General features: G+C 44.6%; 1 protein-coding gene across 1 annotated transcript in view; it reads left to right on the top strand.

The window, feature by feature from the left end:
- Nucleotides 1-15262, top strand: part of LOC147310789 (heat shock 70 kDa protein 12A-like) — a 33774-nt gene extending 18512 nt beyond the window's left edge. The window contains exons 4-7 of the mRNA XM_086267050.1: nucleotides 6950-7248; nucleotides 12571-12795; nucleotides 12868-13033; nucleotides 13154-15262. Of these exons, the coding sequence (XP_086123176.1) occupies nucleotides 6950-7248; nucleotides 12571-12795; nucleotides 12868-13033; nucleotides 13154-14181 (1718 nt within the window). The 3' untranslated portion in view covers nucleotides 14182-15262. The remainder of the gene's footprint in view (nucleotides 1-6949; nucleotides 7249-12570; nucleotides 12796-12867; nucleotides 13034-13153) is intronic.
- Nucleotides 15263-24509: the final 9247 nt, after the last annotated feature.

Raw genomic sequence — 24509 nt, 5'->3', positions numbered from 1 at the left:
TGGCCTTGCGTAGGATGGGAGGAAACAGTCTGAGCACAATCTGTTATCAGGTTGTTTTTGTTCGGCTCCAGCCTTGAGGCCACAGCTGGCGCCGAAGTGGTATCCGCATGAAATGATGGTGGTTTTTACTTTAGTGCTAACAACTCATGTGAATTTCAAAGCTGTTCTAGCAGTTCGACACTGGTCTCTCAATCTCCCGTTGGAGAGCTGTGAGCTTCTCCGTGATGTTATCAATCTTGTGCTCCATGATGTTATCAGTCTTGCGCTCAAAGAGCATATTCTGAGAACTCACAACTGCCGTGAGCTTCTCCAAGATGTTATCCAATTTCCGCTCAGCGGCCTTGAGTGTTCACTGCAGCCTCAAGCTTTTCCAAGATCTTCATTCATTCAATGAGCCCATTTTGAGAACTCACGACTCGTCCCATCATTTCAATCACAGCGGGTAGCCTTGTGGGGTTTGAACAGCTGATTTCGCTTTCTTTAATCTTTGATAAGCCAGGGCCAAGCCAGCTCTGATCAGCAAGAACACTGTTATCATGGTTCTGAACAGGTAGATGTCTTTGATGTCCTCGATCGACAGTCCCGCCAAGCACACGACCCTCCACTTATGCCACCCGTTCATTGTGTATCTGGCAGGGAACGGACCTCCAGGACACTCAAGCTCACCTGAGCTCAGGCTTCTCATTGAGAAAAGGGTGTCAGTTGCATTAAGGGACCAGTTGATCAAATCCATAATTCCTCTTTTAGGTTTTAGAGAACAGACTGTGAGAGAGTGTTCCAGGGAAGGACTAAGAAAATAGAGGAGACTAGGCAAGGACACAAGACGCTAAGCAGGGAAGATAAGGGAAGGGAGAGGAGAAAAGTGTGACCGCCTTCGCCAAGAGCCAGAAAGAAAGGAGGTTACAGTGAGGTTGTGGGGGTGTGAGCAGACACTGTGGTGTCCTTAGCCTCTCTTATTGTGTCCTTTAGCAACACCTGGACCCTTCTCACCTCCTCTTTATTGCCCCCTGTGAAAGCCCTCTTCTTGTCATCAAGTAAGGCTTTGATGTCCTTAGTCACCCACGGCTTGTTATTTGGGAAACAATGGACAGTCTGAGCTGGAACAATTTGATTTGATATACCTTTATTAGTCCCACAAGGGGAAATTTCATGTTAAGGCTGCCGAACTATTGCACGCAATGGCGGCGCCTTCTTACCCTCCGACCATACATACATTACACAGAAACATCACATGGGGAAGACAGGTCAGAGAGGTATAACAATGGAAAATGCACCACACGAGGAAAGATAAGGAGAAAAAAATAACTCCCCCCAGACTGAGCTCCAACAGGGAGATCAGTCTGAGAACAGAAAAAACACCTCTACACATGAAAAAACTCTCAATACACCAAAGAAACACATGACAAGCAACAGGGGTGGGTAAAGGGTGAGGGACAGTCAGTGTAGACAGTGCATCCGGGCCTGCAGCCTATGCGCTGGTCTCCTTGATCCACCGTCAGCATTGGAAGGGAATAAGCGTTGAAGGCATTTGGAGGGGGAGGAGGGATGAGAGTACATCTGCATTTGTATAGATGTCTGTGTGTGTGTATATGTCCAGAGTTCAGCTGAGACAGTGTCCTTTGCTCGTTCGATCGTCCTTCGGGCGATTGTGGCTCAAGAGTTGGGAGTTCGCCTTGTAATTGGAAGGTTGCCGGTTCGAGCCCTGGCTTGGACAGTCTCGGTCGTTGTGTCCTTGGGCAAGACACTTCACCCGTTGCCTACTGGTGGTGGTCAGAGGGCCTGGTGGCACCAGTGTCCGGCAGCCTCGCCTCTGTCAGTGCGCCCCAGGGTGGCTGTGGCTACAATGTAGCTGCCATCACCAGTGTGTGAATGTGTGGATGACTGGATATGTAAAGTGCTTTTGGGGTCATTAGGGACGAGTAAAAGCGCTATATAAATACAGGCCATTTACCATTTACCATTCGCCCTGCTAGGCTAAGTAAACAGTCTTCCAGCCAACCCAGGTGGCCTTGCATAGAATGGGAAGAACAGTCTAAACACAATCATTATCAGGGTGTTGTCGTTCAGCTCCAGCCTTGAGACCACAGCTGGCGCCAAAGGGGTGTCCGCATGAAATGATGGTGGTTTTTACTTTAGTGCGAACAACTCATATAAATTTCATAGCTGTTCTAACAGTCCGACACTGGTCTCTCAATCTCCCTTTGGAGAGCCGTGAGCTTCTCCATGATGTTATCAAACTTACTCTCCGTGATGTTGTCATTCTTGTGTTCAAAGAGCCGATTCTGAGAACTCACAACCGCAGTGCGCAATGGAATCGGTGCAGAAAGTTATGTAGCCTGTGATACACTCAGTAAGCCCATTGATGTCCTCGGCGTGAGGCTCACAGAGTGTTTCCCAGTCGGTCACCTCGAAACAGCCCTGTAGTTCCGCTAAGGCCTCCTCTGACCACCTCCCAATGCTACTCGTGGTCACAGGTTCCCTCCTTGCAATTGGCACATAGCGGGGAGGGGGGGGGGGGGTGGTGGAGGAATCAGGTTATTGTCTGACCTTCCAAGTATTGCCGTATTGGTCCATTTGATTGACCTTTGTTGTTATTATTTATTTTAATATATTTTCAGTTGTTACAGACGGGACAGACATGACTGAGGGATAGGAAAGGGAGAAAGAAAGATGAAGGAAAAGAAAAACAGAAAGGAAGAGGGACAGTGAAAGAGGGCACTTAAAAAGAGAAAGAAGAGAAAAAAAAGAAGAAAAAATCTCCTGGATCACCTGTTGAGAGAATAGAAGAGAAAACAAGCAAAAAAAGAACAGAACAGAGCAACATACTAAACACAACACCATCACATTAATCTAGCTAAGTGTAAACAGCAGTAAATACTAAATATTGAATGTTGTTGTGTAGCAAGCAGGACCGACAGCGCACATTGTGCTTGGAAATAGCAGCCAATAGAGGTATAGTTTATGTGTATGAACAGTGGACACCCGTGTGCACACCTGTGTGGATCAGCGCGCTTCTATTCAAAAGGTTTCCCCATGTAATGGTCTGCTAGAGGATGTAGAGAGCCATAGCCCCGTCCCCCAGAGCATGAAGCAGGCATGGAGGAGATCCAGGCCCCAGACATCCAGAGTCCCCAGAGTGCGAGAGCCTAAGGAGGACCACCAGAGTGCATGCCACACTCCTGGGAAGAGCTGAGGAGAGCCCCAGATGAGGGGTCACCCAGTAGCCAGGGAGCAGAAGCCAGAGGGGGCTGCACTGGCGTGGCGTGCCAGTCGACTCAGCCGGGAGCCAGCTGTGCCAGAGTGAACCAAACCGCAGGCCCAGAGGCCGCAGGCCCAAGAGCCCCCTTTGCCCCGGAAGGGGCCTGACCGAGCAACAGGTACCAGGCCCCGCCAAGTAGTCACCGAGAGTGAGCTGGTACATACCTGAGCGCCCAGCCCCGAACACCAAGAACCACCAACGCACCGACCCCAGAGGGCATCAGTTACCGGCAATGAGTGTGGTGAGGGGAGATAGGCCTGGGAGGGCCTGGGAGTTCCCAGAGAGGTGGAGTCTAAGACCCGACCTGACATATAAACACAGACAAATAGGCACACACAAACATGCATTCCCACCCTCATGCACACATACAAATACTCAGCACTCACCCAACGTAGGGATAGACATACATGGACACTGTACACACAATCACACTCCCCAAACAAACTCTATACCCCAGGTCCAGGTTCCCTCGCCCCTGGAGGGGGAAGCGGCACCTAGACCCAGGAGATGTTACCCTTTCCCCCGGGGTGGAGGCAAGCGGACCACCCCAGGCTCCGCAGCAGCAGGGAGGCCCCGCATCCCAGATCCCAATCAGACGGCCAACACCTCCTCCCAGCCCCCCCGCCCCGATGGCCAACAGGGGTGTGTGAAGACCCCAAACCTCCCTCCTCTCGCTCATGTGTAGTGTTGCTGCGTGCTGTTCTAAGGTGCATGGAATGGGGTCTAAAAGACATGTTGAAGGTTTGGAGGAAGTAATTACTGAAGTTAACCCAGAAAGATCAATTGGAGAAAAGGAGTCTAAATGAATATCAATGGTACTAAAAGTATCTCTATTACATATATACATATCACATAATATTACATCGGTGAGATTTCCTCTCCAGTTTACGCATTATGTGCTTTAGGCTACATATTTGAAAATGATACCACAGAGTCAAGTACTTCTGATTAGAGACCTTAGTTTTCACTGGAGCTACAGTATCCAGACTTGTACGTAGTGAGGAAGTAAAATTATTAACAAGATGATCGACCTCTGTTGGGGTAGCGTTCAGATAGCTGCTCTGCTCTATGTTGGTACAGGGCATTGACAACAATAGCAGTGGGTGGATTAAATTCTTAAACTTAGTTACAGCGCGTGTGATTAAAGTGGTGGGTAGGTCCTTTTACATTTGGAGAGAAGCCAATTGAGTCTAATAACAGATTAAATGCTGTGTTGAGGCTGTCATGTTAAATTCATTCACAATAATTATTTTATCTGAGCTGAGCACTAAGTCAGATAAAAAGTCTGAGAAATCAGACAGAAACTGTCACGGTTCTGGGTCATTTTGACCCAGCTTTTTCTGTTTTTTAGGTTTTAGTGTTTTTCTGAATTATGATTTATTTTCTGATTATTTAGTGATACTGTTTTGAATATTGTTACTATTTCAGGTTTAGTTCAGTGTCAAGTCTGTCTCTCTCTGTCTAGTCCGTGTCTTAGTAAAGTCTTGTTTCCTGTTTTACTTTGAAGGTTCTTGTTTGTGTCTGATTTCAGTGTTTTTAGCTTTGCTCCCCCTTTCTTGTTAGGTCTCATTCCTCCCACTTGTGTTCCCCTTCTGCCTCTAATTCCTTGATGACTTCCTCAGTGTATTTAAGCCCAGTGTTTCTTTGTGTCACTGTGTAAACAACCGATATATGGAGCGACTGCCTCTCTGTCCTTCCCTCTCCTGTTGCTACTTCAGTCATGAAACTGCTTGATGATCAGCTGATCGGCTTTTCTGTCGCGAGTCCATCTCTCGTCTTTGTTTTTGGCCCACTTTGCACCAGAAAGAGCAAACCAGCGGCTGAACAACAGCAGCACGTTTAAGCTTGATAAGCTGTTGTTAGAATTTATTTAATATTACTTTCTACACCAGGATCTTTTTCTAAGTAGCTGACGCTGGTAACTGTGCAGGGGTGGATCTAGCAAAGTTTAGCCAGGGGGGCCGATAGGGCATTAACTGGGAAAAGTGGGCACAAAGACATACTTTTCTTTCTTATTCTCATTTAAAATTTCTAGCTTTTAATAAATAATTATCTGAATCTTACACCCAGATTTTTAATCTGATGTAAAATGTATAGAAGTCCATGACTGTATATAGTAACTGTTAAGTCTAATATACCCTAATAAGCTGTAGTACTTTCCCCTTTGGGAAGATACCATCTGTGCAGTCTGCAGTTCTGTTGAAGAAAGATGTTGAATCTATTTAATTATTCCTGAAAATAATTTAATTCTGTGCATTTTTTTCCCACACTGTATCAAATTAAAGTTGATTACGTCGATTAAGCATCATGAGGTGGAGGGTGGGGGGTAGTTCCCTATTTTTTTTTTTGCTGGGAGTTTGCAACCCTATTAGGTAGGTTGCTTAATATTTCTGCTAAACACTCTTTAAAATACCAGAATAGGGAGGATGGTGTAGGTTTAAGTTTATTAGATTGATCAGTATTGCTGAACTATGAAATATTTTGGGTGCAGTGTATTTTTTACATACAGGTGTAACAGAATAGCTTTAGTGTTGTTGTTTATTTAAACTCGAGTATGAACTTATACAAAATGCAGCAAGATATTAAAAAACAGTTTTATTGATTAAAAAAACACACTATTCATATCGGTATCGGCAGAGATCTAAAATTCATGATATCGTATCGGACATAAAAAAGTGGTATCGTGCCATCTCTAGTAAAAATTGCTGCCACACCGCCCCCTCGGCCTGTGCTTCGAGGTTTCTGGTAGTTAGAATGACTCAGCGGTGTTGATTCATTTAAACTAACATAATCATCCAGCTGCAACCAGGTTTCTGTAAGGCAGAGTAAATCGATTTGTTGATCAATTATTAAGTCATGTACTAACAGAGGCTTCGCGGGGAGAGAGACCTAATATTTAATAATCAACATTTCACTGTTTTACTCTTTGGTTCAGATGTGGATAATGTATTGTTCTTTCTTTGTGATTGTTTTGTGTTTACGTTGTTTTTTGTCTGTTTTTTTTGTTTGTTTTTTGTCTTTTTGGAAGCTGACACAGTCTCTATGGAGATGGGCTTTTGGGGGGGTAATAGGAGGAGAGAAGCTGCAGAGACGCGTGTAAGACTGCAACTCTGCTTCCTGGGTCAACTCTGGATAGTCATATTTTGGGGGGTTTAATAAATTTGTTCATATTTCTAGAAATGAGAAATATGGACCACAGAAAGTGGGGTGGTTGCCGTCTCTCCTAACAAGACCAGGTTTCCTCCAGAAAGTTTCCCAATTATCTATGAAGCCCACATCGTTTCTGGGACACCACTCAGACAGCCAGCAATTTAAGGAGAACATGCGGCTAAACATGTCACTCCTGGTCTGATTGGGGAGGGGACCAGAGAAAACTACAGAGTCCGACATTGTTTTGAGTATGAAATATTGAAATTTAAGTCAATGACTATCCTTTCACTTAATGCGAAATACTAAAGCGATGTGTTTCTCAAGGTCTGAAGTTTCTCTTATTTTAAGCTCCATATACATTTATATATATATTTTATAATATTTTTTCAAGCACAGGGTGCCATACAGAACCACCTTTTGAGAAATTATTTTTAAAAACAACAACAACAACAACAAAGCAGAAGATAGGTCTTATATAAAAGTTGAACAATAAATGAACTCTTACTCCTTCTTATTGCCACTTTGTTCCTTCTTGGCTAGCTGGACCAGTTTCTACAATGACTGAGTTGGTTATCGTAGCCATAGACTTTGGCACTGCATACAGTGGATATGCCTTCAGTTTGACACCCAGCGGGGCAGAAATTGATCCCTTTTTGAAGAGATGGGGTAAAGAGCTCAGACTGGACACTCCAAAGACTCCAACCTGCATTCTGTTCAATGAAGACAAAGAATTTCTCAAGTTTGGTTATGAAGCCAAAACAATTTATATAAAAATGCGAAGTGAAGAAGCAAAGAAAAACTACTTCTTTGAAAACTTCAAGATGACGTTATATGGAAAAGTAAGTCAAAATTTCTACAAATAATAATCTATCTATCTACCTATATATTAGGGGTGCAACGATACTCGTATCGATATTGAATCGTTCGATACAGTGCTTTCGGTTCGGTACGCATATGTATCGAACAATAAAATTTTTTAAATTAATTTTATCAACTTTTCTTCTGACGATGCTGTCTGTGTTGAGAGCTCAGTGGATTTGCGTTCGACTACTCTGCCTAGGCTGCACTGTTGAGCGCAGATCCGTTGAGCACAGCGCAAGCTAGCATGACAGAAGTTAAGCTCTCCTTGCAACATGGCAAATTGAACCTCCCCCACCCTCATTCAGATCTGGCCTTTGGAACTATTTTGGTCTTCATGTGAAGCATGACCCTGAAGGTAAGCATGTCGTGGGCAAAAGTAAAACAGTATGTCGGATGTGCCCGCAATGCTCAATTACATGGGTGGGAGCTACTGCGTTAGCGCAGTTTGCTCATTAACGTGTTGACGCCATCCAGCCCCACGCACGGGGGGATCCGCAGTAGCTCGTTAACGGAGATTTTCCGTGTTGTTGCGTTAATGTCATCTCAGATTAACGCTGACAGCACTAGTGGGAACACAATGCATATGACTGCACATTTACGCCAAAATCATCCTAGTGCAAAGACAAGTGGAAGCAGACAAAAACAACAAGCACCATGCTACAAACTTTACCCGAGTCATTTAGACAGCTGTTAGCACAGGATTCTCCTTATGGGGACCTGATATGTTTAATATGCTGCTGAGAATATAGCCCAGAAGAAGCGTATAGTAGAGCTTTTATTTTGGAAAGAGACATTTCTCTGTAATATACTCTCTTTTCCAAAGATGAGTGATTTCTCGATCAGATAGATTTATTTTTTTATTACTTTGTTTTTTCAGCAACATTAAATTTAAAAACTGTACTTTTGAGTTAAAATATATATTTATAATTTTAATAAATGACAAATGAAAAAAGCATGAACATTTTTTGTTTTAGATTAATAGGTCACTTTAAATACTCTGAGCCCCTTCAAGATGGCTGAACTTCTCACTCTATCTCCAAGGGAGATGCCAGCCACCCTTCGGAGAAAGCTCATTTCCGCCGCTTGTATCTGCGATCTCGTTCTTTCAGTCACTACCCACAGCTTGTGGCTATAGGTGAGGGTAGGGAAGTAGATCGACCGGTAAATTGAGAGCTTCGCTTTTATGCTCAGCTCCCTCTTCACCACGACGGACCGGTGCACTGCAGCTGCAGCACTAATCTGTCTGTCGATCTCCGGTTCCCTTCTCCCATCACTCATGAACAAGACCCCGAGATAGTTAAAATCCTCCACTTGGAGCAGGAACTCGTCTCCAAACTGGAGTGGGCACTCCTCATTCCCACTGCTTCACACTCAGCTGTGAACCGATCCAGTGCGAGCTGGAAGCCATCACCCGATGAAGCCAACAGAACCCATCTGCGAAAAGCACAGATAAGATTCTGAGGCCACCTAAGTCAAAGCCCTCCGCCACTTGGCTGCACGTAGAAATTCTGTCCATAAAGGTTATGAACATAATCGGTGACAAAGGGCCTATCACCCACCAGGAACATGTCCGACTTATTGCCAGCTATGCGAACCTAGCTCTTGCAACGCTTGTATAGGGATTGAATGGCCCGTAGCAATGGGCCAGACACCCCATACTCCTGCAGCACCTCCCACAGGACACTTCGAAGGACACTGTTGAATGCCTTCACCAAGTCAACAAAACACATGTAGACTGGTTGGGCAAACTCCCTTGTGCCCTGAAGTATCCTTGAGACGATAAATAGCTGGTCCAGTGTTCCGTGACCAGGACAAAAAACGCATTGTTCCTCCTATATCCAAGATTTGACTCTGTCAGTTTAGGGGTACTGCACCCGAGCTCCACGCAACATTGCAGAGGCGTGTCATCCAGGTCGGCCCTACAACATCTAGAGCCTTCAGGAACTCAATGTGGACCTCATCCGCACCAGGGGCTCTGCCACCAAGGAGTTGTTTAACAACCTGAGTGACCTCACCCACAGAAATTGGCGAGTCTTTCCCCTCATCCCCAGACTCTGCTTCCTCCTCGGAAGACGTGTCAGTGGGATTAAGGAGGTCCTCGAAGGCATCCTTCCACTGCCTGACAATTTTCTCACTCAAAGTCAGCAGCGCTCCACAGGTCAGATAGAGCGATTCAGAAGACCCTTATAAAGAAAAACATCGAGGAAACAGTTTATCCTGCCCGTGATAGGGTTACCGGGGCCCCGTCCTGGAGCCAGGCCCGGGGAGGGTGCCCGAGGGCGAGCGTCTGGTCGCCGGGCCTTAGGCCGAAGAGGAGACATGGGCCCATCCTCCCGCAGGCCCACCACCCGCCGGAGGCGCCGTAGGGGTCGGGTGCATTCTTTGCTGGGCGGCGGCTAGGAGCGGAGGTCCTGGCGGACTGATCCCCGGCTGCCAAGACTGGCAATAGGGACATGGAATGTCACCTCTCTGGTGGGGAAGGAGCCTGAGTTAGTGCGTGAGGTACCGGCTAGATATAGTCGGGGTCACCTCTACACATGGCTTGGGCTCTGGAACCAGTCTCCTGGAGAGGGGCTGGACTCTGTCTCAGTCTGGAGTTGCCCTTGTTGAGAGGTGGGGGGCTGGGGTGGGTATTCTAATATCCCCTCGGCTTGCTACCGGTACGTTGGGGTTTTTCCCGGTGGACGAGAGGGTTTGTTCCCTGCGCCTTAGGGTCGGGGAACAGGTCTTGACTGTCATCTGCACTTATGCGCCGAGTGGCAGTTCAGAGTACCCAACCTTCTTAGAGTCCCTGGGGGGGGGGGGTGCTGGAAGGTGCTCCACCTGGAAACAGTGTTGTCCTGCTGGGAGACTTCAATGCTCACGTGGGTAATGACAGCGAGACCTGGAGGGGCGTGATTGGGAGGAACGGCCTCCCTGATCTGAACCCGAGCGGTGTTTTGTTATTGGGTTTCTGTGCAAATCACAGTTTGGCCATAATGAATACCTTGTTCGAACAAAAGAGTGTCCATAAGTGCCGTCGCACCAGGACGCTCTAGGCCGCAGGTCGATGATTGATTTTGTATTGTATCACCAGTCCTTCGACCATATGTTCTGGACACTCGGGTAAAGAGAGGGGCTGAGCTGTCAATTGATCACCACCTGGTGGTGAGTTGGATCAGGTAGCGGGGGAGGATGCTGGAAAGACCCGGTACACCTAAACGCGTAGTGAGGGTGTGCTGGGAACGTCTAGCAGAGGCCCCAGTCCGCGAGATCTTCAACGCACAACTCCTGCAGAGCTTCAACAGTATTGCAAGGGAGACTGGGGACATTGAGTCCGAATGGACCATGTTCAATGTCTCCATTGCCGAAGCTGCTGCCTTGAGCTGCACCCGCAAGGTGGTTGGTGCCTGCAGTGGTGGTAATCACCGAACCAAATGGTGGATACCAGAGGTGAAGGGAGTCACCAGGCTGAAGAAGGAGTCCTGAGGCAGTTAATCAACTCCTTGGTGGCAGAGCCGCTGGTGTTGATGAAGACCGCCCCGAGTTCCTGAAGGCTATGGACGTTGTAGGGCTGTCCTGGTTGACACGCCTCTACAATGTTGCGTGGAGATCAGGGGCAATACCCCTAAACTGGCAGACCGGGGTGGTGGTCCCCATCTTTAAGAAGGGAGACCGGAGGGTGTGTTCCAACTACAGGGGGATCACAACCATCAGCCTCCCTGGGAAAGTCTATGCCAGGGTGCTGGAAAGGAGAGTTCGTCAGCTAGTCTGACCTCGGATACAGGAGGAACAATGCGGTTTTCGTCCTGGTCGCGGAACACTGGACCAGCTCTTTATCCTCTCGAGGATACTTGAGGGTGGACAGGAGTTTGCCCAACCAGTCTACATGTGTTTTATGGACTTGGAGAAGGCATTCGACTGTGTCCCTCGAGGTGTCCTGTGGGAGGTGCTGCGGGAGTATGGGGTGTCTGGCCCATTGCTATGGGCCATTTGATCTCTATACAAGCGTTGCAAGAGCTTGGTTCGCATAGCTGGCAATAAGTCAGACTCGTTCCGGGTGGATGATGGGATCCGCCAGGGCTGCCCTTTGTCACGGTTCTGTTCATAATTTTTATGGACAGGATTTCTAGGCGCAGCCAAGTGGTGGAGGGCTTTCAGAATTTCATCTCTGCTTTTCGCGGATGATGTGGTTCTTTTGGCTTCATCGGGTGAAGGCCTCCAGCTCGCACTGGATCAGTTTGCAGCCGAGTGTGAAGCACTGGGAATGAGGATCAGCACCTCCAAATCTAAGGCCATGGATATAAGTCGGAAAAGGGTGGAGTGCCCACTGCTGGTCGGGGATGTCTGACAAGGATGCCTCCTGGGTGCCTCCTGGGTGAGGTGTTCCGGGCATGTCCCACCGGGAGGACCCGGGGCAGACCCAGGACACGTTGGAGAGATTATATCTCTCGGCTGGCCTGGGAACGCCTTGGTGTTCCCCCGGATAAGCTGGAGGAGGTGGCTGGGGAGAGGGAGGTCTGGGCTTCTCTGCTTAGGCTGATGCCCCTGCGACCCGGCCCCGGATAAAGGGGATGAAAATGGATGGATGGAGGTAGAGCACCGCTTTCCCATCCTGAGTTGCCTGACGTTTTGCCAGAATCTCTTCGAGGCCATGGCCTCTCCGACCTACTCCCATACCTGACTTTTTGGTTCAGCCACTGCTCGAGCTGCATTCGCTTGGCCTGTTGGTACCTGTCAGCTGCCTCCGGAGTCCCAAAGGCTAACCAAGCTCGACAGGATTCTTTCCTCAGCCCGGTGGCTCCCTTCACCTCTCCAGGGGGTGGCACCTGTAGCCTGTAGCCTGGCTACAGTTTACCAAGGCAGGGTAAACTGTTCCCTCTGTGATATTCTCATAAGGGTCTTCTGAATCGGTCTTTGTCTAGTCCCTCACCCAGGACCAATTTGCTATGGGAGACCCTACCCGGGGGCACAAGCCCCCGGACAACATAGCCCCTGGGATCCCTGGGACACACAAACCCCTCCATCACGATCAGATAGCTATTCATGGAGAGTTCATATTGATACAGCAGTGAAAATTGTACAGCTCACAGTGATTGCTTATTACAGATCCTGTTAATAATGACCCAAGAGGAGACTCTAATTTCTATCTGTCACAGCGTGTGAGCTGATTAATCAAAACTGATTCATGAAAAATAAAAATAAAGAGTCTGTATCCTCTTGAGACATCAAAATGCTCCAAATAGAAATTCCGGCTTTTAGACTGTAGATAAACTGATGACTGTATTCATACAACCCAACATGCTTTCAATTGTCTCCAGAAGCTCAGCAAAGATGTGCTGCTTAAAGCTGCAAATGGGAAGTCAATGAAGGCCTTGAAGGTGTTCACAGAAGCTCTGAGATACATGAGGAAAGATGCAATTAAAACCATAAATACCAACACAGAAGGGAGGAAGTTCATACCCTCTGACCTCACCTGGGTGCTGACTGTACCTGCGATCTGGGATTCTTCAGCAGAGCAGTTCATGAGAGAAGCTGCAGCTCAGGTAACATAATTTTATTAAGAGAGCTCTGAGATGCTGAAATGTTCAGAGTATTCAGTTGTATTTCATTTCCAGGCAGGAATCATTACAGAAGGAACTCAGGAAAAACTGATCATCGCACTGGAACCAGAGGCAGCCTCAGTCTGGTGCAAGAAGCTGCCAGCTGATGGCTTCATCACTCAGAACAATGATGGAAGATCACTGTCTCAAGGAACACAGTTCATGGTGGTGGACTGTGGAGGTACTGTATGTGACTCTGTTACATTCTGTTACACATTCATCCACAGACACATTGGAAACATCTGACTGTGTCTGCTGCTGCTGCAGGAAGTCCACTTTCATCACTTCCTGTGTGTTTCAGGTGGAACCATTGACATCACTGTTCATAAAGTCCTGGATGGAGGAGCCCTGGAGGAGCTACACAAGCCCTCAGGAAATAATTTGGGGGGACAAACTGTGGACAGGAAATTCAAAGAGTTTCTAAGAGAAATCTTCAGTCATGGTGTCTGGGATGAATATGAGAGAAACTTTCCCAATGAGGTTCAGAGGATAATGAATGATTTTATGTTTCTCAAACAGGTAGATGATGATGTTCAGGTGGTGTGCCCATATAACCTGGGAAAATTGGCTGAGAAAAGACAGGAAATAGAAAAATTCTTTGAAACAGTAAGAGGTGCTTCCTGGGATGGTGGATTAATCAAAATCTCTAAAGAGAGACTGAGGTCTTTCTTTACTGAGAGTCTGAAGGGCATCACTGACAGTCTCAGAGAAATCCTGAAGAAAGATCTACACATCGAGTACATTCTGTTAGTGGGGGGCTACGCTGAAAGCCAGATTCTACGTCAACATGTTATCCATCAATTTGGTGATCAGTGTAAAGTTCTGTGTCCATTTAGGCCTCAAGAAGTGATCCTGAAGGGAGCTGTGCAGTTTGGAAGAACCCCAGCAGTGGTGGCATCTCGAAAATCTGCCTTTACTTACGGGGTTTCTGTTTGTGAGAAGTTTGATGAGTTAAAGCACAGAGAAGACAAGAAGTTCACAGCAGATGGGGAGGAGTTTTGCAGCGATATTTTCATGACACTTCTGGAAGAAGGTGAAAATGTGGGTTGGAATGAAGTCAGAAGGCTAAACTTTAACTCAGTTAGTGCAGGTCAGACCGGCATGGAAATCAAATTTTATCACACACACAATAAAAATCCAATGTATACAGATGAGGATGGAGTAAAGGAAGTTGGTTCCCTCGATTTCAGAATGCCCTCTACTTGTAGCAAAAATCATGAAGTTAAATTGGAAATCAAGTTTGGCTCCTCAAAAATAGGAGTGTCTGGAACAGGCTTGCTGTGTGATGTAAAAAAATCAGTAAAAATGGAATTCATGACCAAAGCATGAATATGTTTAAGAAACATCCAGAATGCAGCCACTTTGTCTGCTGTTTCCAACAGAGAACCAATGAAGGATAGGAGTGAGGAAACTAGAAGAGTCATGATGATCACATCTCTTCTCCAACAGTTGATTATGTTCATGTGGATGTAGCGTTTTGTGGGAGAAACGTTTCATCACTCATCCAAGTGACTTCTTCAGTCATCTAAAAGCTGATGTGTACCGTAAACCTACGCATACGGATCAGTATTTAAGGTTTGACTCTCATCATCTGCTGGAGCACAAACTGGGTGTCATTAGGATGCTACAACACAGAGCGAACACCATCCCCACAGACACAGCGGTCAGGGAGGCAAAAGAATAGCACATCAAGAAGGCCCTGAGTAAATGTGGTTATCACAACTGGACTTTTGTCAAAGCTGCAAGGCACCTAAAGGAAGCTCCAGCCGATCCAGGAGAGAAGGACAACCGCTGCCCAAGGAAAAACCTGTAGTGATCCCATATGTGTCAGGAGTATAAGAGCATTTGAGACACATTTTTTCTAAACACTGTGTCTCTGTGGCTTTTAAACTGCAAAACACGCTGCGCCAAAAATTGAACCACCCGAAGGATCGGGTCCCCCGACACAAACAGAGTAACATAGTGTACGCTGTTTAGTGCCAGCAGGATTGCCAGGATATATACAACCAAACAACCTATGGTGAAGCGGATGGCACAACACAGAAGAGCCACCTCGTTAGGCCAGGACTCTGCTGTCTATTTACACCTACAGGCCAGTGGACACTCTTTCAAAGATGAGGATGTAACATCTTGGACAGGGAGGAACGCTGGTTTGAGTGCGGAGTCAAGGAGGCCATTTTTGTGAAAAGGGAAAGACCATCTCTGAATCGAGGAGGGGGCCTAAGGGTACATCTGTCATCTTACAATGCTGTGATTGCAGCCATTCCCCAACTCTCTGTGAATGGGACTCATGACCATTGGTCAGTGGTTGTTGATCAATGGTCATGAGAATTTGCATAATTAAGATTAAGGAACTGACCTCCCAGCCCATTGTTCCTTCAGTGGGCTGTTTTCAGTCATTATGCAAATGTACTGTTCATAAGATTGGGGAAACCTGCAATCAGCTGAGACTGAAGAAGTCACATGGATGAGTGAAGAAATGTTTCTTCCACAAAACGCTATGTCCAGATGAATAGAATCAACTTTTGAAAATTTACTTACCTGGATGATTGAGCATGCATCAAGAATCAGAATCAGAATCAGAACACTTTATTGATCCCTGGGGGAAATTATTTTTCGTTACAGTGCTCCATTTTAAACAAACATTAACAAAGACAGACAATGCACTAACTAAGAATAGCACAATATATATACAGGCATATATATACATAAAAGTCACTATTAATAAATAGCTGAAAAAGAACATGTGCAAGAAGGGGGTAGCTGTAGCAGCAAACAGTGTGTTAAGTGGATGCGTTGTACAGGGAGATGGCCACAGGCAGGAAAGATTTCCTCTGTCGTTCAGTGGTGCTTTTCGGTAATCTCAGTCTCTCACTGAACGAGCTCCTGTGACTGACCAGCATGTCATGGAGTGGGTGGGAGGTGTTATCCAACATTGTCTTCATCTTGGACAGCATCCGCCTCTCCGACACCACCTTGAGGGAGTCCAGCTCCATCCCCACAACATTGCTGGCCTTACGGATTAGTTTATTAAGTCTGTTGGCATCTGCGACCCTCAGCCTGCTCCCCCAGCATGCAACAGCATAGAGGATCGCACTGGCCACAACAGACTCGTAGAAAATCCTCAGCATTTTCTGGCAGATGTTGAAGGACCTCAGTCGCCTCAAAAAATAGAGACGACTCTGGCCCTTCCTGTAAAGTGCTGTGGTGTTTTTAGCCCAGTCCAGTTTATTGTCAATGTGTACTCCAAGGTATTTATAGTCCTCCACAATGTCAACACTGACCCCCTGGATTGAAACAGGGGTCAAGTGTTTCCTGGTCTTCCTGAAGTCCACGATCAGTTCCTTGGTCTTTGCCACGTTGAGCTGCAGATGATTCTGCTCACACCACGTGACAAAGGAGTCGACCACAGCCCGGTACTCTGTCTCATCATCCCTGCTGATGCATCCAACCACCGCAGAGTCATCAGAAAACTTCTGAAGATGGCAGGTCTCTGTGCAGTGGCTGAAGTCTGTGGTGTCCAGGGTGAAGAGGAAGGGGGAGAGGACAGTCCCCTGTGGTGCCCCTGTGTTGCTGATCACCTTGTCAGACACAAACTTTGGGAGATGTACATATTGTGGTCTTCCTGAAGATCACATCTCTACTGGTATAATCACATAAACAGGCTCTTTGAATTAGTTTTGATTAGAATGGGGGGAGGGAGCAGGTTTTGCATGTAATAGATTATTTACACCACCATATGTTTTTACTCAGATGAGATGTTTGAAAGTTGTTGAGGTGGAGATTTTCACAGAAGTTATTTGCTTTACAGAGGTGATGTTAAAATGTGTCTTTGAAACATTGTTAATATGTTACTACATTAGGATTTAACTAAAGCACAAAGCATGATAATTTAAGCTTTTTAAAACTTTTTCAGCACAATTTACGATTTTTCATAAAACCAAAAGATCTTTTATCCAGACCCTGATTAGATTATAATATTATTTTATGCCATGCTATACCCCTAATTAAAGATTGTGAATTATTATGTAGTTTTAGTTTGCATTATTCTCCTGAATTAGAAGAAGCTGATAACTATTGCATTAGTTAAATTGATGTGCATTATATTAAACTGTTGACTTATTGTGAATGAATGATATTGTTTTATGATGCATTATACTGCTGAGTTATAAGAAATACTGTTTGCAGAAAGTCATCGCCTTATTTGTCTGATTAAAAGAGAACAGAACATGCTGGAGTTTTCTGCCCCATCTCAGCAGGAGCAGATAAACAGGGAGCCAAGGTCGTAGCTTAGGCGCTGTGTGAGAGAAGGCATGTGAATGTTTAGGCTTTGTATGATAAGGTGGAGGCACCAGAGGCTATAAAAGTTTGAGCAATGCTCCACCATTTTGAGATTTTGAGGCTGTCTGCATCAGTGTCCATCTCCCACGCGTGTGATCATTAAAATCATCGTTTGACTCAACCCGACCGGACCAGTGTTGTTATTGTGGTTTTTCTCTTGTCTCCACCCCCAATATTTTGAACCATAACATTTTGGGGGCTCGTCCTGTGGTATTGGGGTGGAATTTAAAAGTTTGGACGGTCCGAGGTTGTCGAACGGACAGGCACGAGCCAGTGGTCTGACGTGAGTGGGCATAAGCCGGCTTATCTAAAGGTAAGGCACTACCTGTTGAATTATTTCCAAAGTGTGCCAAATTGGATATGACTAAATTAAAGTCTACTCACTGAAATTACTGGTAGAGGGTCTTTTTTTAATTGTGATGAGGATCCGCGTGTGTTATGCAGTTAAAGTCGGCTAAGAGTCTTTAATGAAGTTGAAAAAGTATGAAATGCTGGGTTAGAGTCCCAAGGAAATGAGATAAAGGCTCAAGTAGTTTGGTAGGGAATTGGTTATGTGTTGTTTAGAAAATTAGGCCAGAGACTGTTCCAGAAGTAACAGAGGCTGGGATTGGCCGTAAAAAAGTTATCTTTCTTCGGTGAGACCCGTTATAGTAAAATTTTTCAAATTGTGTAGGCGAAAATTATTATAGAACGGCGGTTAGAGTCCGCTAAGAAGCACATAGCCCGGAGGTTACGCTCCCTCCTGGCCGTGGACGCGCGGCTTTGACCTGTCGTCGAACAGGGATAGTTCAGTTTGGCTTAGCTGTGGGGTACAGGGCATCCTGAAATAAGCTAGGAGTTAGAGTCTCCTCACCGTTTGGAACGGTGTGATGTGCTTTTTTGGATACTGTTCAATTGAGTTAGGGACCTTAGGAATTAGGCCAGATACAGTTAGAGTCTGATACTGGTTGATTGATTACAAAAAAGTGAGACTTTCTTCGGTAAGACCCGTTATTTTAAATTTGTCGAAATTGTGTAGGCACTCTTTAGAAATTAGGTCAGAAACTGTTCCAGAAGTAACAGATACTGTTTGATTGATTACAAAAAAGTGAGACTTTCTTCGGTAAGACCCGTTACATTAAATTTGTCGAAATTTGTTAGGTGCTGAATCTGTCAGGCCTGTCAGTGATTGTAAATATAAGACGTCTTTGTAATATAAAATAAAAGAGTTTTGTCTGAGCTTTGTGTGACCCTGTGTGTGACGACAGCGCATTGCAGCGCTGCGAGCTATTTTTAGACTGTGTGTGAACATGCAAATGAGCGGTGACGCGCACAGAGGACTTTGCTTCCTGTTTAGCGTGTTATTGAGTTTTATAATTATGAGTTGCAAACAATGATACATGCCTGTAATTAAAACGCTGATTTTGCTGATTATAATATTACAAATAAGGTTTTGAATGACTAGGGTGTGAATGATGTTGGGTTTTAAAACTGAAACTCAGAGAGGAGTGTGTTGGGAGACTGTCATGTAGTCTGCAGTGCAAAGGTGGGCGTCTTGCCTGCTGGTCTATTTAACAGTGATGAAAATGATATTTAATAAATCTCTCAGTGTGTTGATACAGGTGGCTACGGGCCTGGACCAACTGCCCCCACAAGCGCAGCGGCCGAAGCAAATTATAGTAATGGAAACCAAACTCAGCAAGAATCAGCAGCTGTGGAAAAGACAGCAGCAGCAGAGAATTAAAGGAGAAATTAAGAGAAGTTTTAATTCATAAAATTGGGGCCAACAGACTTGTGGAGGTTGGGAAGGCGTCCGGAGCATCACAACAAAAAGGTGAAACAAAAACACACACAAGCAGAGAACTGTGAGAGAGGCACATGTTAGAGAAATGCCTCGTTCGAGAAAAAAAAACGTTAAATTAGCCCATTTACAAACGCACATACACGCAATGAAGAAACAGCTTACACCCATGAACACGTGAAGATTTTCCAGCAAGTAAAGCAGTGAAACTTAACATATACCCGCCGTTAAATAATAAAGTTTATCCACTACTAACAAATAAACTCCTTGGGTTGCAGGACAACAACTTAACTTCAAAAAAAAGAAAAAAGAAGACACGACAAATTTAGTGGTTAATAAAAGTCAAATTGTGACATGTTTTCTGCTGATTGAGTAATACAAGTGATTACTAAATGAAAGAAAATTCCAATTTTTGTGCTTTTAAACATGATCTTAAGAATTTTAACATGTACCTGTGTTGTCCTGTCAGCTTGGCGGGTCATGAGTGGATTATATGGAGAGAAAAAACAAAAAAAGGGGGAGAGAAGGCTGACACAGGGCCTGGTCCCGTTGTTTCTCCCCTCTCTGAATAACGCAGCCAAAATAACATCATTTTCCTGTTCGTTTGTTTTTGTTTTGTGTTTGTTTTGTTTTTTCTCTTTATGCTTGATTACAGGCTGCTTTGTCGGCCCGGGAAGCCGAGGCGGACCCTGGACTCCTGCTCTCCCCCCTACCATCGTTGCTCTCTCCTTTACCATCTTTGATGTGACCCTGACCAAATGCTAAAGCAGCTGGACCCACAACAACAACTTGAAAACGTCAACAGAGCTGCAAGAAAACGATCTCATGCAGCAGAGACGGAGAGAGTTAAATCCAAGGCCCGTTTCACTACACGGGGAGATTTCCGTCAGCGTCTTTTCTTTCTGATAAGACTGAGAAAGGCCCGGCTCCCACCACCGATTCTGACCACCTTATATAGAGGAACTATCAAGAGCATCCTGAGCAGCTGTATCACTGTCTGGTTTGGGAACAGCACCATGCCGGACAGACGAGCTCTACAGAGGGTTGTAAAATCAGCTGAGCGCACCATCCGCTCCGAGCACCCTGACCTGCACTCAATCTACAGCAGGCGGTGCTGGACCAAGACCAGGAAGATCGTGAAGGACCTCAGCCATCCCAACAACAGACTGTTCTCTCTGTTGCTGTGTACGTGACAAATAAACATCTGGATTTGGAAAACGAGGCACTCGCAAAGCCACCAGCATTGTGCCTGATCGGACACACCCCTCTCACACACTCTTTACATTCTTGCCATATGGAAAAAGACAGCTTCAGCTGACAGAGCTGTGACGAGACGCCCATTAAGCCCATGATGAAAAGTGAGGCCGAGCAAAACCATGCTGACCTTAACCACTCTGCATTAAAACTGTGCAGGACAGTGACGGACCAACAATGACCATCGGGCAGCAAAAAGGGCGTGCCAGAGACAGGAGGAGTAACTGAGGTCAGGAGGCACCTCAGAATGGACAAAACACCAGGAGAAAATGAGCGGAAGGCACAGGTGTCGGGGCTCGGCCAGGAGCTGACCTCTGAGAAGAGCCGAACAGCAAAGCCGCAAAAGGCCGTGGAGCAAAGCAAGGAAAACATCGATGGACTTCAATATGAAGTGGACGGAAAAGATTGTGAGGTTTCTGCCCCTCAGTAAGAGCTCAAGGCATCAGAGCAGATAACTGAGCATGGCTCAGGAGGAGCTGGCTGATTATCGAACCCATCAGACTTGGAGTCCCAGACACACGACTTGAAATCAGGCTCAGGACCTCAGCAAGGAGATGAGAACAAAGCAGAACGAGCAGCAGTGACAGCAGCTGAACTTTGACCTGAACAAAATCTTGAATTGGCTGGGAGAAACAGAGGAAGAGCTGGAGCAGCAGCGTAGACTGGAGCTTGACACTGACATCCAGATGATTGAGCTGCGTATCAAAACCCTGAAGGAGCTACAGAAGCAAAAGGGTCAAGCTAAGGAGGAGTGGAATAAGGAGAAGATGCAGGATACTGGAGAAAAAGACCTGCCTCAATTGGGGCCAGAACCAGTATGGACAGAACTTTGAGCAGCAGCACGAACGGATGCAAACGGACTGAAAAGGAGGAGGGCAGGACCCCAGGGCACGCTTCAGGCCGTGGTTTACCCAGAACACCAGAACAGGAAAGTGATGAACATAAACACCCACAAAACACACACATCTACATTCACTGACTCAGAATGAAGAAAAACACACATATGCACATATGCACTCGTTGATGGAGTGAGAAATGACACACACACCTGCAAAAAACAAAATGCTGATTCAATTCACTGAGAAGTGATCCACACACACACACATCTACAAGCTTGTGCAATAAAGAGTGATACACACACGCTGATGCAATGAAGAATGCTTTACTAACAAATGCTGCACACAAACATCCGAATATGGAGTCGGTTACAACAATAAGAACTCATTGATTGTTTATTGGTTAAATGCATTTCATGCCACACAGAGGGCATCTGTGTAGATTTAGGGGACAAGGTCTAAAGTAGTTTGGTTGTGAAAACAATGTCTGTGCGTGATGTCTGTTTATGGCTTAAGGCCTCCACTGAATTGTGTACTGTGCTTCACACAGCCTGATAAGGAGCAGTGGTACAGAGTGAAAATGATGAGTGAACGATGTGAGTTTTATTTTGGAGAGAATATGAAAAGGTTGTGTTGATTTGACTCAGTTGTTTAAGTTTCTGCCAAAGCAAAACATTTGTGTGTAACCAGTGTCCACTATTGAATTAAGTTGATCCAACATGTTTTTGTCAGTGAAAAAATGAGTTATGGTGCCTGTATGCCTACAAAATATAGTGTGTGAGGTTTTGGTTGATTTTTGGGTTTTGTTTGACACTAGGTTGATTCTATCAGTGAGGTTTGGATTGTTCTCTTTCTATAAGAGAGAGAAAGATGGTTTGAACTTTGGACATGTTTGCAATGGGCCCCAGTATCTGTTATTATATGAGTGTTTTATTGTTTACGTTTGTTTTTCTTTTGTTACAGTGCACTGAGATAAGAACATCAGAGAGGTGTGATCCACCGGTGGTGATATTTTGGTATTTTGTGAGTTCCTGATTTAACAAATCAGCTCTTTAATCCAGGCCTGAGAGATTGAACTTTAAAGCGCTATAAAATATTCTTATTGAAAACAGTCGCAAAGTATTTTTTCTCCATGATTATAATGGGCTTGGGAGAAAATTCACTTATATGGGACACTGATCCTGAAGCCTAAAAGGATTGCAGCGAGTCAATCCAGTCTAAAGAAGGAAAAACAAACAAGGAACTGTTTCCTTTAAAATGATGACGTCATCTTGCTGGTGATGGAGCCTCGAATAGGTTGCGCGTGAGACTCCATTATCAGCAATATCTGGTATGAATGTGTGTGGATGTATGCATGACTGGACTGTGATGGACTGACGACTAAAAGTTTAACTGACTTGATACTGAGACAAAAACGGTGCCGACTTTAGGATTATTGAATGTCCACAGACAATTCACCTAGCCTGTAAAAGAAGGGTGGATGTTTTGTCTTGCTTTGTTTTGTTTGCAAGAACAGAAGGAGGTCAGAGATTAAAGAGCTGTAGCTTCACAGGAGTGTGAACTGCAGACTTAACCCTTTGGTTGCTAATTTTGAGTTACTGATGTTTGCATTAAGAAAATTGTGTTTTAGTAGCTGTGTTTTAATTAATGTATCATATTATATGGTTGGGAATGTTAAATGCTAAAGTGAAGAAAAGGTTTGATTCCACTCATGACTGAACATGTTATTATTAACCATAGTGGGTCACTGTAAAAAGTCAATTAATTTTATAGAGGTAGAAAAAAAAAAACCCTCCACTGAGGTCTATGAATAACAGGGGAATGATAGACAGCCACACTCAAAATGGAGATATGTAATGATAAACACTGGTCCCCGTCTTTTGGGCGCTTTCTTGAAGTAGTCAACAATTTAAAAGTAAGATAAAATAACAGGGGCATGTGCTGAGGGGTGGTGCTGCACAAGAACAAGAGTAAAATAAAGAAAATATTGTTTTTAGTTTTGAGAAGTGCAAATTAAAATGTACCATTACACTCAGAGGATCAATATGAAGGTTGATATATGTTAATTTTGAATGAAGTACATGACTGATGGCTGTTCTGTCCTGAGCTTTTGTTTTTACAGCACTCGCTTGATCACACCAACAGTTTCTCGCCATCGAAGAGGGGTACTTGCAAAAAATAGAGAATGGGGAGGAATATCATCAAAACTGGAAAAAGGTAATCCCGAAAGGGGGTGATAACGCCATAACTTTCACTTATGGTCAAATTTTCAAAATTTGACCCCGAACTTGAAAAATTCTTCAAACATTTAGAGACAAAGTGGAGATTTAGATCAACACATGTCATAAACCACATAAGGCTGGAGCATTTGAATCAAAAAGGTGAATTGATACATAGCAAAAATGTTGATCATATTGATTATGTTTATTCCAGTGTGCAGAGCAAGGTTATTATTATTAAAGACAACAAATGAAATAACGAAAACTAGAAGTGGAAAAAATTGCGTTAACGGAAATAAAATCAAAACAAAAAGGAAAACTAACTAATACTGTAATGAATGTTCACAAAATTAATTAGATTTATAGCAGAAGGTGTTTAGTTGCATTGATAAGTATTTTCATTTTTTCTTTTTCTTTTTTCTTTTTTCTTTTTAAGATAAATCAAGTGTTGGGACGGTAAAATAAACACATTACAAAAACAAAATTGTTTTTAACTAATTTTATTTAAATTTTACAACATGTGCACCACAGTGCACAAGGGGAGTTCATTGATCACGAATGTGAAATTAACAACATTCAAGAGCTGTTTAAGAAGATTACACGTTCCACTGAAATTGTTGTAAGCAGGATATTAAAACTGATTTATATAACAATATCATAAAGATGTAGATCAGGGATCAACTTAGAAGTCACTGACACTTCACTAGCTGTAAGCCATTGGTTCAGGAACAAGTGATTGCACTGGGCTTTCTATTTCACAAAAGTCAATTCATTTATGATATCTGAGGAAGTACTGTGATTTTTTTTTTTTTTTTATTCGGACACACAAAGGAACATTTGGCACTTCCCACATCTCACATGTGTTTTACTGTTGCAACCATTCTACAACTGAAATGCCTTGGACTCTTAACCATTTCAGGCAAGTGGAGTGAACCATATTTTGCTACACTCTCATCGGACGGGGGCTTCCTTTTATTGATCTTTGGAGAGAAGTCTTCATTACTGTTACTATTCAGGTCTTGTTCACATGTTTGTCCCAGGGTTCTCAGCCAAGAGGAGCTTAAACTCCAGATACTGTGAGTTCTTTTCACACATTGAGATCACTGATAACTTTTAGCAATGACGTGATCTTGTAGAAACAATTAGGTGTTATGGATTCAGCTATAATTGCGACTCTTATTTTTTACTTTACTGGAAAAGATTTCTGCATTTTACCCATATTTTCTT

The sequence above is a fragment of the Aulonocara sp. 'chitande type north' Nkhata Bay genome, linkage group LG16 (genome assembly GCF_057382095.1).
Source record: "Aulonocara sp. 'chitande type north' Nkhata Bay isolate Kocher_YH1m ecotype deep benthic linkage group LG16, A_spYH_male_GT1.1, whole genome shotgun sequence".
In the NCBI taxonomy this organism is placed as follows: Eukaryota; Metazoa; Chordata; class Actinopteri; order Cichliformes; family Cichlidae; genus Aulonocara; species Aulonocara sp. 'chitande type north' Nkhata Bay.
The sequence above is the reverse complement of the archived record's forward strand: the minus strand, read 5'-3'. Positions and strand labels throughout refer to the sequence as shown.